Raw genomic sequence first — 13132 nt, 5'->3', positions numbered from 1 at the left:
CTTTCTTCAGATTTGCTGTTTCTTGCATCAAGCCCTGGTAAAAACTCAGTATGATTGTTTTATTTAAGATATTTGGCACTCAAACAATTGCAAAGGGTGTTATTTTTGTCATTGTAAATGTTGACAGTTTAATGAAGTAAAACTTTTACATCACTCGAATCTAAATACCGTACATCCACTGTTTGTTTACCTTGAAATTGCATGCCCTTTCTGCTTCTACTACATAATTTTACCATGAAGTATATAAGCTCTGTGCCTCCACTTCCCCATCTCTACAATGGGATAGTAATGGTTCCTGCCTCAGAGTTGCTGTGACCACTTGAGGAATCAGTGTGTGTAAATACTCAGACTAGTGCCTGGCACCAGCAAGCACTTTCATTTTTCTATTGGGATTTTTATTGAAAATACTTCTCTTAATCAGCTGGGTGAAACTTCCTCCTTCATCTTTTAAGTTTATGTTCCTGCGGGTGGATGTTAATTATTACAGAAATGAGAGCGGGCTCTGTACCAACTCTGATGCTGATTTTTGTTGACTTAAATTTCAAGCACTGAGAAAACGTTCTCAGCAGACAGTACTGGAAAGAGTTTTGTTAGGCATGTCACAGTTCTCCAGACTCCTTTTAAGCTATTTGCCAGAGATCACATAGGGATCTATGTATCTCCAGAAGTTATTTTTGGTGATCATCTGGCAACTTGGCTAGGTCCTCCTTCAAGTTTGCTGAATGCAGAGACTTAGGAACCACTGGACATGCAATGAGACGTATGACGAAGTTCTTAGTGGTTATCCCTTTACTCTCTCACACCCAAATACTATTTGGGATTGTGCTTTGGCTTAATGTCCTGGAGGTTGTCACTGGGGCAGTGCCGTGCGGCAAGGTGAGTAAAGGGGAAATGATTGGCAGAGAAAAGGGACTGTGGACACCTGGCAGTTCTCAGGTAGATAGTACAAATGGAAGTTGAAGTTGTAGAAATTGATTTCCCTTTAGCTGCTCACACCAGCGTGGCCCCAGTAAGTCTGTGTGTCCCCAGGGATTGCAGGTACCAGTTCTGAAGGCTGAAGCTTTAGTTCTTGTCCCTGCTGTCCCTTCCTGTTCCACTGCAGGGCATTCACCTGCCACTGCCAGAGCCCCTTCTGTGCAGACGGTTCGCACAACACTTACTCTTCATCAGGAGATAAATCTTGCTTATTTGGACCTAGGGCCTGCCTCCCAGGTATCCTGTCTTGAATTAAAATAGATAAGTCATATAAATTTGCGCTTAACATATATTTTCAGGGTAAAATTTGTGCTTAACTTTTACCTCACAAAAGTAAAGTTGTATCAAAAAATCACTTACCAGCTGGTTTGCAGTGTGTTTAAATTTAGTGTTATTTTTAATTACTCCAAACATTCTGATCAGCCCAGATGATGATTAGGTTTTCACTTGTAATTGGCATCATCCAGTGAAAATAGAAAAGCTGGGTAAGAAATCCATATAGGCCTCCTTAGCTTGTGTCATCCTGAGTCTCCTTAGAACCTGAACACCAGGTTATGCATGTGACTGGTGACTGCTCCATCCTGACACCAGGCCTTCTCTGTCTACCCGCTGTAGGTATATGGTGCAATGGCCTGGAGCACGGATACTGCGTCGCCAGGAGCTGGATGCCTTCCTGGCACAGGCGTTGTCCCCCAAACTCTATGAGCCTGATCAGCTGCAGGAGCTCAAGGTAATTGACAAGCCTCATTCCTTGTTTTGGGAAGTCTTGTTTTGGAGTTCTGTGAGACACAGCTAACCTCACCGAGGAGTCACTCAGTGCACTAAACTAGTTACAATAATGACGTGAACTTAGAGCCTTCAGGGCAAAAGGAATTTCCTTCCCGGTTATGGAAACAGTCAAGTCTACTTTTGTTCGATAAAGGTTTTCCCTTGTTTACCAATGGGTGTTTATTCTTGTTTTCCACATCAGGAAATAAACTTGCCTTTTATTTCAGGTGGGGATCCCAAACCCTGGGAGGGCTTGGTCCTAAGAATTTACTAACATCTGGCCAGGATTCTTTTTCTTGTTTCGTTCTGTTGTTCCTAAATACAACATTCGTTTTCTCTAAAAAATAGTCTTTGCCCTCCTAGTATTGTAAATCCCTTTTAAAAAAACCACTTGAAGAACAATGTTATGTCATCATCCCTGTGCCCTTTTAGTCAGCATTTAACATCGTATTCCTTTTAATTTTCCCTCCTAGTATTCCTTTTTTTCTTTAATTGTTTTGACAGTATTAATTTTCTCCATGTTGTCACCTGATTTTTTGGTGTGCTTATCTTTTCAGTGCACTTTTATTAGTCACTGTGTCCACATGGCTGTACTTGCTTTCTAATTTCTACACTAAATTTTAGAAAATTCAAGACTTTTCAGAGTTAGCTAAATTAGTGGATCTGCCTTTTCTTTTTAATGTACAGGGTTTTGTTTTTTTTCTTTGCCATTGGTTTGGTTTTCTTTTGTTGTTGTTTGTGTTTTTTGTTTGTTTTTTTACAGAATTTGATTTGTAATCAAGTAATCTCTTTTGACAAAATCGCCTTCACTTTTAGATCTTTTTGCCATTCTTTATGAAGGCGTTCTTTCCCTGCAGAAGAGTTTTAGGCTCATTTGATGGGTTTTCAGTATTCTCCTGTTGGGGCTCAATAAATCTCTGGTTTCCCCTAAACTACTGAGTTAAATTCAGTAATCCGGTGTTGACCCTGAACTGTGTGGAGCCCATGTCATTTGTGGTCGCCTTAGGCTTCTGATGACTTTGAAACAAGCTAAACTAAAGACAACCAAACTTAGGAGACTCTACCTCAAATTGTATTCTTTGTAGTTTAAGCTTTTCTGTTTGTTAGGCAGAAATTATTTTTTTTTAAATGGTTTTGAATTGAAGTTTTCCTTCTAGAATATTTGGCCGGGTGTCCCCCCGAGAGGCTGGTACTAAGTGCAGGCTCTCCCTCCCTGTGTCCTAGCGTGTGGTGCCACCGCCACCATCTTCATCAGCAGACTGTGCTCAGGGGTGTTGTAAATACTTTTACTAGAGTGTGGTGCCATCCCTCTACCTCTACTTCCTGTTTCTCTTATTTAGATTATTACATCAGTATTGACATCCCAGTTCTGAAAATCAGACCGCCAGGTATCAGGTATGCCCACCAAGCCTTATTCACCATCAACTTGCTTTTACTCAAAGTTCATCTTCTCCCATATCCTTTTCATTTCTGGATCAACACATAGGATATAACTTTTGAAAGACAGTCGCACTCTAAGCTTTCATTTTGGTTCTTTTGAGGTCTTAGTGCTTTCATAATTTTCTCCTGATTCTTCATCTAAAGCCAGGCGTTTCTAGAGCTGTGTTTAGAAAGACCCATTTTATGTGCAGTTACTTCAAGCCCACCACTATCCCTTTGGGTCTTGCTGGTCTGGAGGTCTGTGTTCCTTTCACCAAGGACAGCCTGCATCGTTAGTGCTTCATTCACGAGCACCATAAATTCTGAAAGAGCTGGAAGGGAAAATAACAGCATTCATTGGGGGGAAAGATAGTTGGGTTTTTTTTTAAGATCAGAGATTCTCTCAGCTATCAGATTGAGAACTGATAGGAATAATCATTTAAATGAACAAAAATCCCTATGCAGAGACTGAGGGTCCCAAAGTTCAGTGATAGAAAAGTAAATTTCAAAATTGCTTTTTCAGTTAACCGTTAAAATTGTTTTGATATTTCAAAAGCAATGACGATGCTTTTCTATAAAATAACCATTTTCCTGTTGAGGATATAGTCAACTCTTGATTTTTGTTGTTCTTTTAGGGGCCATTATCCAGTTTGTGGATTGCCCAGATCCTGTTTTTCTTCTCCCATTTTTGTCCATTATACGCTTTGAGAATAAATAGGAGAAGAGAAAGAAAAGACCTAATTTTGAACAGTTTGGCCTCTTGATGGCTATTCTGATAGGAGGTTTGGTGGGAAAAGATGTTGAAACCGTTGGTTTAAATGAATTTGCAAGAGTTTCATCTTGTCCAGTCTCTGTCCTCCCGCCACGACCCTGAATAGTTGAGTGTTCTGCGTGGCTCCTTGAGGATCCATGACAATGATTGACTGACGGCCTTCACTTTTTCCCTGGTTTATTTTTGTGGCGCTTCTCCTAGGTTACCAGCACAAAAATAATGACTAAGGTAAAATCAGCACTGACACTGTGTTTGGAGGAGGGCGGGTGAAGGATGAGGAGAAGGACCTTTGCACAGTTTTAATATTTATCCAGTTTCTTTCTCCCTTGCTTTTGACATCCCTATAATTGCCTTAAATTCTTTTAACAGTTTCACATGCCAAGTGCAGAATTAAAAGATGGAAAATGAAGAGCTTTAAAGACAGTAGTAGGGACGTGCAGCATGTCTGTGATACCTGTAAGAATTGTTGTGCGTATAGGTAAATATGACAAATCAAAGTAAGAGTCTGTTGCCCAGTAATTAGAAGTTGGACCAAGTAACCTCACTGGAATTTGGTTCTGGAACTAATTGGCCAGAGCTACATTCCATATTTGTATTTCCTGTAAGATCATAAAATTTTGTCACTATTTTTCTAGTTGAGGAACTTTGAATAATGGTGAATATTTTATCTTATGTGGTATAAGAGAATGAGGTTGGAATGTGAATATTGCAACCATTTCTATGATCAAGGGTTCAGATTCTGGTGCCACCAGATCAGTTTTGTGACCTTGAGCTCTCTGTGACTCAGTTTCTCCATCTATGAAATGGAGTACTAACAGCAGTATCATACATGAGATTGTTGAGATGTTAATGAAATAATATATGGAAAAATACTTAGAGTGATGTCTGGTACATATTTATTAAGTGCCCCGTAAATATTAGATAGTATTATGTGTGCAATTAACATTTAGGGGATGAAATATAAAACACCACGTAAAGTAATTAAAAATTTTTTTGAATGAAGTGAAATCCACACAGCAATTGAGATTTTATTCACATTATTTAGGCAGTTTTTATTTTAAGAATTTTTCTCTATTGAATTAATGGTAGTTGTTATTTCTAAAACAAATTGACTTGAAAATCATTTTTTAAACCCGTAAGAACACAGTTCTTCAACTAATGATGAGGCCATTTAAAATAAATATATGTGTGTGTGGATAATGTAGATTTATCCATTCCTCCCATCCGCTCACTGGGAGGTTACTTGTTCTAACTAGGGTGCTTCTGTGTTCCATGCACCGGCTCCCATTGCTTAGCCTCAGCACGCAGATGGCCATCTGCCCGAAATGGTTTTGAGCTGTATTAGTTAAATAAGGGCTAAGGGTGGGTATGACCAACACCACCAGTGACTAAGAAATGACAGCAGTATCGGGTTTCACCAGAAGGACCCCACTGGCACTTTGTTATAAAGCAAACGTCTTTAGAGCAGCATCAGTACCATCGTTCCCTTCCCCTCAGCCTTGACCTGGTCCTCCCTCCTCTGGCCTGGAAGGCTGTGGGCTGACAGTGAGAGAGCGGCTAGAGGCCTGGTTGCCATGGTCCCTGCAGAGGGGCCGGGGATGGGTTTCTGCACAGGCAGCCTCCAAGCTTGGGCTGGCATCGCTGCTGTGCCACTTTCCCACAGCGTCAGTGTTTAGGGAGGAGAAACTCCCTCTTTCTGCCTCAGGACTCAGAAGAAGGGAGTTTCCACTTCCTTTCTGCAGTGCAGAGAAAGACAAGGCCGGTGGGGATCTCAGTAAGTTAGGTGACTTTTTTTTTTTTTTTTTTTCCATTTTGACCCTCTTTCTCTCCCCTTTCTGCTCATAAATGTAAAAAGGCATCTAATTCTATCATCCTGACCCCACCTGCCCTCAACTGAACATGTTTATTATTTCCCTTTTCTGACACTACATTAGAGAAGCAGGAGCCAGCAGAGGTGGGCTGGGAGGGGTGGACAGACTTCTCCAGGTTCAGGAAGTTCTTTACTGCATTGACTTCAAATTTTTTAAAAAAAAGGGGGGGAGGTTGGAAAACACAGTGTTAGCTGATAATGGGAATGTTGACACTGACAGCACAAAACATCAGATAATCAAATTCATTAGTATTTGGCACTGGAGTCATCTTTTTTATCTTTAATGAAAAGCCAGTTTACCTGCCACAATTAGGCATTGCTTAGTTTGGTACCCATAAAGACTGCATTCTCAAGAGACCATCACGTTAGAAAATAAGCGTGGAAGGTGGGAAGACAGAAACCAGGACAGTTAAAGCTCAGTCCTGGATAATCCACAAACAAGGTCCTTCACTGATAATCAAGAGTTGACTGTATTTGTCAGTGTTTCTTATCCTACACATTAGATGCTAGAAGAAAGGGCTGTGTGTACAAAGGAAGGCTCACAGCACTAATGACTGAGTGAGAAGAACCCACAGATACAAGTCTTTAGCTTCTGATAGTCTGCATGGTTCAAATACAGTGTTTTTGCTGTTGTGTTCTTTCATTTATAAGCTATCCATTTCTCCTAAAACATTTTGACAGTCTCATTAATAAGTTGCTATCTAAAACATTAACATATAAAATAATGTAAACATAAAGTACAAACTTAAGAATGAAATTATACCAAGTAATTTTTTAAGATAACTGCTTGAAAAATGCAGAATCTTAATAGAGTATTCCTTTTTACAACTTTTCTGTTAATATATTACCAGTGTTTAGAATCTTCAGTGTAAAATTTTATTTCGTAAAGGAATTGTGGGCTTCTTAACTGCTAAGGAGACTATTAATAATTTGTTACTTTGTCATGTGTCCACCTTAAATACAGTATTACTTGATACTTGTGTAACTTTTTACAAATTCCAAATTGAAATATTTCAGTGTGTTTATCAAACAGTCTCTTAAATTTAAATTTGTTAAATAACGTAAGTCTTTCTGTTCAGACAAGTCAGTGTTAAGACACTGTAAGGTAGTGATAGGGCTGCTTAGGGGGCATTTGGTTGAGGGGTGTGCTCATTACCTGTGGAGAGTTGTAGTCAGACATTGTAAGAATTGGATACTGTAGTATTCTTACTCCATAGAAATCACTCTTTTCCATTTAAAGATTGAGAACCTCGACCCCCGCGGCATTCAGCTGTCAGCTCTCTTCATGAGTGGCGTGGACATGGCCCTGTTTGCGAACGACGCGTGTGGCCAGCCAGTGCCCTGGGAACACTGCTGTCCTTGGATGTATTTTGATGGGAAGCTCTTCCAGTCCAAACTCCTCAAAGCAAGCCGGGAAAAGACCCCACTCATCGACCTCTGTGATGGTCAGGTCAGTTGCAAGAAAGCAGGCTGGGTGGGGCAGGGAGGAGCAGGTGGCCACCTCCAACCAGAATGAAATAACGCTCACTGGCTAATCTGTCGTCTTTCCTACCGAATTTGTAACAAGCCTGTGCGACAGGAATTTGATTTAGATTGGGCCCAGCCCAGTGTGTAACTAAATGCCAGTTTAGTGCCCAGCTCAGGATATACACTTGGTTCTCATTATTCACGGTAATTATATTCTATATATTCGCCTTGAACACTGAATTAGCAAATACTGAACCTTTGCTCTTAGGGGAAATATACGGTTAGGTTCCTGCAAGCCTCCCGTCACATCATCTTCATCAACCAGTCAATACGTAACCTTGTTTTACATGTGTTTCTGTTTAAATACTTCTTAATGCATATATATTGTTAATCCATTTACATTGAACTTATGGCCGACAGCACTATAACTCGGCCGCACCAAAGCTCATTTAACTAACACGTGCATTTTCTCTGTAAGGTACATCACAGCCTAGCACTTGGGAACACTAGTCAGTACTCAGCACTGCTCTTGGGACCGTTTGAAACAGCAAAATCATTCACAAAAACACGAAAAGTGTGGTACTAAGGAGACAGTGAACAGGACACATGTTTACAGTATAAAAGCTGAAACACGAAGGCAATGCTGTGTCTTCTTCAAGCTCAGGTGGCAACTCAAACTTTATCCCACTTAGCAAATGTCGTCAAATGACTATGAAAATGCCAGGAGAGGACTTCCCTGGTGGCGCAGTGGTTAAGAATCTGCCTGCCAAAGCAGGGAACGTGGGTTCGAGCCCTGGTCTGGGAAGATCCCACATGCAGTGGAGCAACTAAGCCCACGAGCCACAACTAGTGAAGCCCGTGTGCCTAGAGCCTGTGCTCTGCAACAAGAGAAGTCACCACAATGAGAAGCCCGCGCGCTGCAACAAAGAGTAGCCCCCACTCACCACAACTAGAGAAAGCCCGCACATGCAGCAACGAAGACCCAACGCAGCCAAAAAATAAAAAAAATAAATAAATAAATCCAAAAAAAAAAAGAAAATGCCAGGAGTATTGATTTTGAGGTTACAAATAAATTTTAGCAAGTGGGTAAGTGTGCAGATGTGGAACTCATGAATAATGAGGATTGACTGTACTTTTTAAAAATCCTGATTTAAAAATAAAGTGAAGTAGGTTATGAGGTTATCTTGTCCCTTTGTATAAAAGAAGCTCACGTGTGCTGCAAGCTTTTTAACCTTAGACTACAAAACATGCATTCTCCCACGTGCTGCTTTAGTCAAGCTCAGTCGAAAGACAGATTTACAGAGTAAGCAGATTTTCAATTTCTCTGATTACAGATTGGTTGCTGGTGTACATATTTGTGTATTTATTAACAAAAGACACTCAAGTTGAATGTTTCTGATGTTTTTTCACAGTGGAATTTGACATACACAAGTTGTATTGTCCACATTTGTGCAGGTGACTGAACAGTCATCTCATAGACAGATCAATTGGGCTATTGTCCTGTCCAGTCTCAAAGAGCTCTAGGCTTCCCTTAAAAAGCATCTATCACTCTGTGCCTCAGTTCCTTCTCTGTAAAATACAGTAAATACCTGACCTAAAATTAAATTGATAGGAAGGTACATTTTAAAGATGTGAACTAGGCATCATCTACCCCCTGGTCCACAAGTGGAAGGAAGGCTGTGAGCATGATCTGTCTGGACTTACTCATTGATTTTGAGAACCAAATTCATTTTCAGTTAATAAACTTTATAGTAAATGGTTCTCACCTGAAGATATGCTGAGAAAGTAGAAATTTAAATTCCTGTTTTATGAGATTAAGATTATGAGATGAAGAGGTATCTGTTAATCTTTTTTTTTTTTTTTTGCATTTTTGCATTCTGTAAACAAGTATCACTGAGCAGATTGTGACTGTGTTATTTATGGGTAAATAAGTAGGCATGGCACAGTGGTCAGCATGTCTCATTTCTTTCCTGTTCTTTCCAATTCAATTGAAACCTTGTGAGTGAAGTTTTCACATGCCAGTCCTTGACTTCCAGGCCGAGCAAGCCGCCAAGGTAGAAAAGATGCGGCAGAGCATCCTGGAAGGGCTGAACTTCTCCCGGCAGAGCCACCCGCTCCCCTTCCCACCGCCAGCGGCGCTGCCTTTCTACCCCACCTCCGTGTACCCACGGCACTTCGGGCCCGTCCCACCAGCACAGGGCCGAGGGCGGGGCTTTGCAGGTGAGTGTGTCCACCACTGTATGTAGGGACTTGCTAGAGTGGGGAGACAGACGCACGTACAGCGTGCAGGCCTTCTTAGTGGGCAATATCTTGCTGTGTTGAGACCTTGTAAATAATTGACAGGCTTAGTTATGAAGTTTGCAGCAACATCTCTTCACATTAGAAAGGAGCAAACTTGATCCCGGAAGAGATTATGTATGGGAAAGGGAGCGGGAACTACAAAAGCTATTAATAGCAGAGATAAGATTTTAAAATTGGTCATTGTAGCTGAAAACTCTGCTCACGTTTGTGATTTAAGATTTTCTCACGTGTGGGGTCAGCGGAGCTCTCCTCCACTAAGGCCACCTCCCAAGTCTGTGGCAGAGCCCACAGCAATAGTGTTCGGTCTCCAGAGGCTCCTCCAAGAGCAGGCAAGGCGACATTTCAGTGTTGTTGGTGACAGGAGGGGTCAGCAGTCTCCTCCCTGGCAGCTGAAGGACATGGGGGTTACTCTGCCTGAAAGCCCACTGGTGGCTCTCCCTGAACCCAGTTCCTCATGGCTTCTCCCATCTCTCTCCACCCGGGTCCCACAGGAGTCTGTGGCTTTGGAGGCCCCTATGGGGAAACTGTAGCGACAGGCGCTTACCGTGCCTTCCGCGTGGCGACAGCAGCAGGACACTGCGGAGCCTTCTCAGGCAGTGACAGCAGCAGGACTAGCAAGTCACAGGGCGGTAATTATGCCACACCTCCTCCTAGAGCTTCTGTCCGCCAGCAGCTTCCCGCTTCTTCTGACTCTTCTTCCTCCTCGTCTGTCCTGACTCCAGCACCATATCCTTCCTGATAGGTCCCCACTCTGGCATTCACTGCTGCTCTTCTCCCAGCCTCTGCCTGCCCCCAGGTCTCTGCAGCAGCTTTGCTGTGGCCCATCTCTGCCTTCCAGAGGGGCCAGTGTGTGTCCACACACAGCCCTTCTTCTGTGCACCTGGCCCCCTAACCATTGTCTCCTGTGTTAGAACAGGCTGCCCAGTAATACCCAGTGATGTTTTTTTCCTGTCGTATTCCCTAACAGCCCCCTCTGGGTAAAGAGGATGATGCTTGTTTAGAAGATTCTAAGGGCATTGTACAATTCTTGGCATAAAAAACTTTATTGCAGTTTGTTTCATAGAAACATTTTTAAAGAAAGATCTAACATCAGATATATAAATAGTCTATTTTAAATTCGTATTGCTTCTCTTCTTCTTTGTATTAGGCTTGTGAGGGAGAGAAAAAGTCTTAACATTTAGTCTTGAAATACTATCTTGTGATTTTGCTGTACTTTGAAGCCCATGACTTGTGACTTTGTCATAAATCCCACATTTTGGGACTGCAGATCTAAACATGGCTATCAAGTTTACATTACAGGATTACTCAAATACAATTTTGAAGAACTTTTAGGATAGGCAAGCCTTTCTTGACCGGGAATATTTTTCCAGCTCAGTTACTTGCGTACTTACAGAAGCTACCTAGAGACATCTTTTGTAGCAGTAAGGCTCTTACAGATGAATGCTGCCCTCTCTCTGTAGCTGTAGGAGCCACTTCTCCTCTCCTACTGCATGCCCCTCTCCTGCCTCCCCTTAGTTCTCCCGGCTGTCCAGGGTGCTTTTCCTCCTGTTACTGCGCATCATGCAGTGCACAGTAACGTGTGTTCTCTGCTTCACAATCGGCTTCAGCTTCTTGCAACCCTTACCTGGAAACTTATGCTGGCCTGCAGTTGTGATAAAATACTGTGGTGGCAGGGAGGGCAGGAGGGGGGAGTTCTGACTATGAACATTGTTTGGTCAGAAGTGGTTTTTTAGTCTGAAATGACAAGAGGAGCCTGCTTCTTAACTTCCACCAAATTGTGTCTGGAATCCGGATCTGTGCTGTCCAGTATAGTAGCCACTGGCCACACGTGGCTCTCGAGCACTTGAACTGTGGCTCATCCAAACTGAGCTGTGTCCTAAGCACACATCTAATTTTACAGACTTAATACAGAAAAAAGAATGCAAAATGTCTCATTCGTAGTTGTTTTTTATATTGATTACATGTTGAAATTAATGTTAATTTGGGTATATTGGGTTAAATAAAATAGACTTTTTTTTTTGGCTGCACCATGTGGCATGCGGCATCTCAGTTCCCCGACCAGGGATCGAACCCATGCCCCCTGCATTGGGAGCGCAGAGTCTTAACCACTGGATTGCCAGGGAACTCCCTAAAATATACGTTACTAATATTTATTTCATGTGTTTCTTTGTACTTTTTTAACGCGACCACTAGAAAATGTAAGGCTTGTAGATTTTGTTGAACAGCGCAACCTGGCTGTTAATCATCATGGCTAATACCAAGATGATGGAGAATTTATTATAATCCATTCCATGTGCCAGAAAAGAAGATGCTTGAGGTTCTGTTTTGTTTTGTTTTTATCAGAAATTTTGGTACCAACTAATTGTTTGAAGATTTTCTTAGGTAAGTCAGAAAACCTTAGAATATGCAGGCTACCAGTAGTTAATAGAAGTTAGTGAATACAATGAATATTTGTAACCCTGCCTAAGGAAATTATCGTTTAATAATGCAATAAGAAGTAACAGGCTAGCTTTACTGATTAATTTCTGTAACGCTTAGTTAAGGTAGTAAACTTGTAAGTAATTACTCAAAGAGAAAGACATTCTGAGTTTGCAGATTTCCATCTTGGTAATATAGGAGGTGTGCCATAGGCACCCAATGCTTTATTGGATCTATTTCTACCTAACAGCCATGCTCATTTTGCAGTTGTAACCTATTTCAGTTGTCACGGGTTCTTTAAATAGCCAACACAGTTGTCTTACTTTCAGGTGTATTTTTAACAACAGCTTAAAAATAAAACCATTAAAATCAAACTTGTGCACATAGATAGTTCACATAATAAACAAGTCTTCACAAAGCAAGAGAAAGGGGCTTCATATGAAATGGAAACCACATTTGAAAAGAAACTGCTTGCTTATTTCTTTTTGTTAGTCCTGTGATTGTAAAGATGTTTTTTCATCTACTTTTGTGCAGGAATCCAACCTATACCTTCTCAGGGAGGGAAGCTAGAAATAGCTGGCACCGTGGTTGGCCACTGGGCTGGGAGCAGACGGGGCCGTGGAGGCCGTGGGCCTTTCCCCCTACAGGTAGTTTCTGTTGGAGGACCAGCAAGAGGGTAAGTTCTGAACAATGAAAATGTATTTGTATAAGCTTAAAAAAACAGCCTCTTGTTACTTTAATCATGAGTTTACTAGGAACATTGTTACATCATTAAATACATTCTTCTTTAACATCATTCTTAGTGGTTGTATAGGATTCCATTATATATAGCATTATGTAATTATTTAAACCATTATTAAATAATTATCCCAAAATTACTCAATTAACCATTTTTTAATGTTTTTTAAAAAAAGAACATTTTTGAAGTGCATTATTTTGAAAATTGAATACACTGGATATGTACCAAAAAAATAAGATTGATTACTTGGACTAAATCTTTGGTGTGACCATGATTTAATAAAGTTTGTGCTTCCTGTAGCGTAGACTAGACACCTTTAAATCCATTTGATATGATTTTAAATGTTTAAATGTTATCTGTAACAGATTCAAGTCTGTTTGTTTTTGTCCTCTTTTATGTGTTT

General features: G+C 41.1%; 1 protein-coding gene across 2 annotated transcripts in view; it reads left to right on the top strand.

Annotated features, from left to right (window-relative positions):
• The window catches only part of FAM120A (family with sequence similarity 120 member A), a 104914-nt gene that overhangs the window by 83553 nt on the left and 8229 nt on the right, over positions 1 to 13132 (top strand). Inside the window, exons 12-16 of one of the 2 annotated variants that reach the window (XM_060015030.1) lie at positions 1591 to 1705; positions 7045 to 7254; positions 9308 to 9491; positions 10064 to 10201; positions 12525 to 12666. In XM_060015030.1, coding sequence (XP_059871013.1) covers positions 1591 to 1705; positions 7045 to 7254; positions 9308 to 9491; positions 10064 to 10201; positions 12525 to 12666 — 789 coding nt within the window. The remainder of the gene's footprint in view (positions 1 to 1590; positions 1706 to 7044; positions 7255 to 9307; positions 9492 to 10063; positions 10202 to 12524; positions 12667 to 13132) is intronic. The other variant, XM_060015031.1, reaches the window with a different exon arrangement.

The sequence above is a fragment of the Delphinus delphis genome, chromosome 6, assembly GCF_949987515.2.
Source record: "Delphinus delphis chromosome 6, mDelDel1.2, whole genome shotgun sequence".
In the NCBI taxonomy this organism is placed as follows: domain Eukaryota; kingdom Metazoa; phylum Chordata; class Mammalia; order Artiodactyla; family Delphinidae; genus Delphinus; species Delphinus delphis.
The sequence above is the reverse complement of the archived record's forward strand: the minus strand, read 5'-3'. Positions and strand labels throughout refer to the sequence as shown.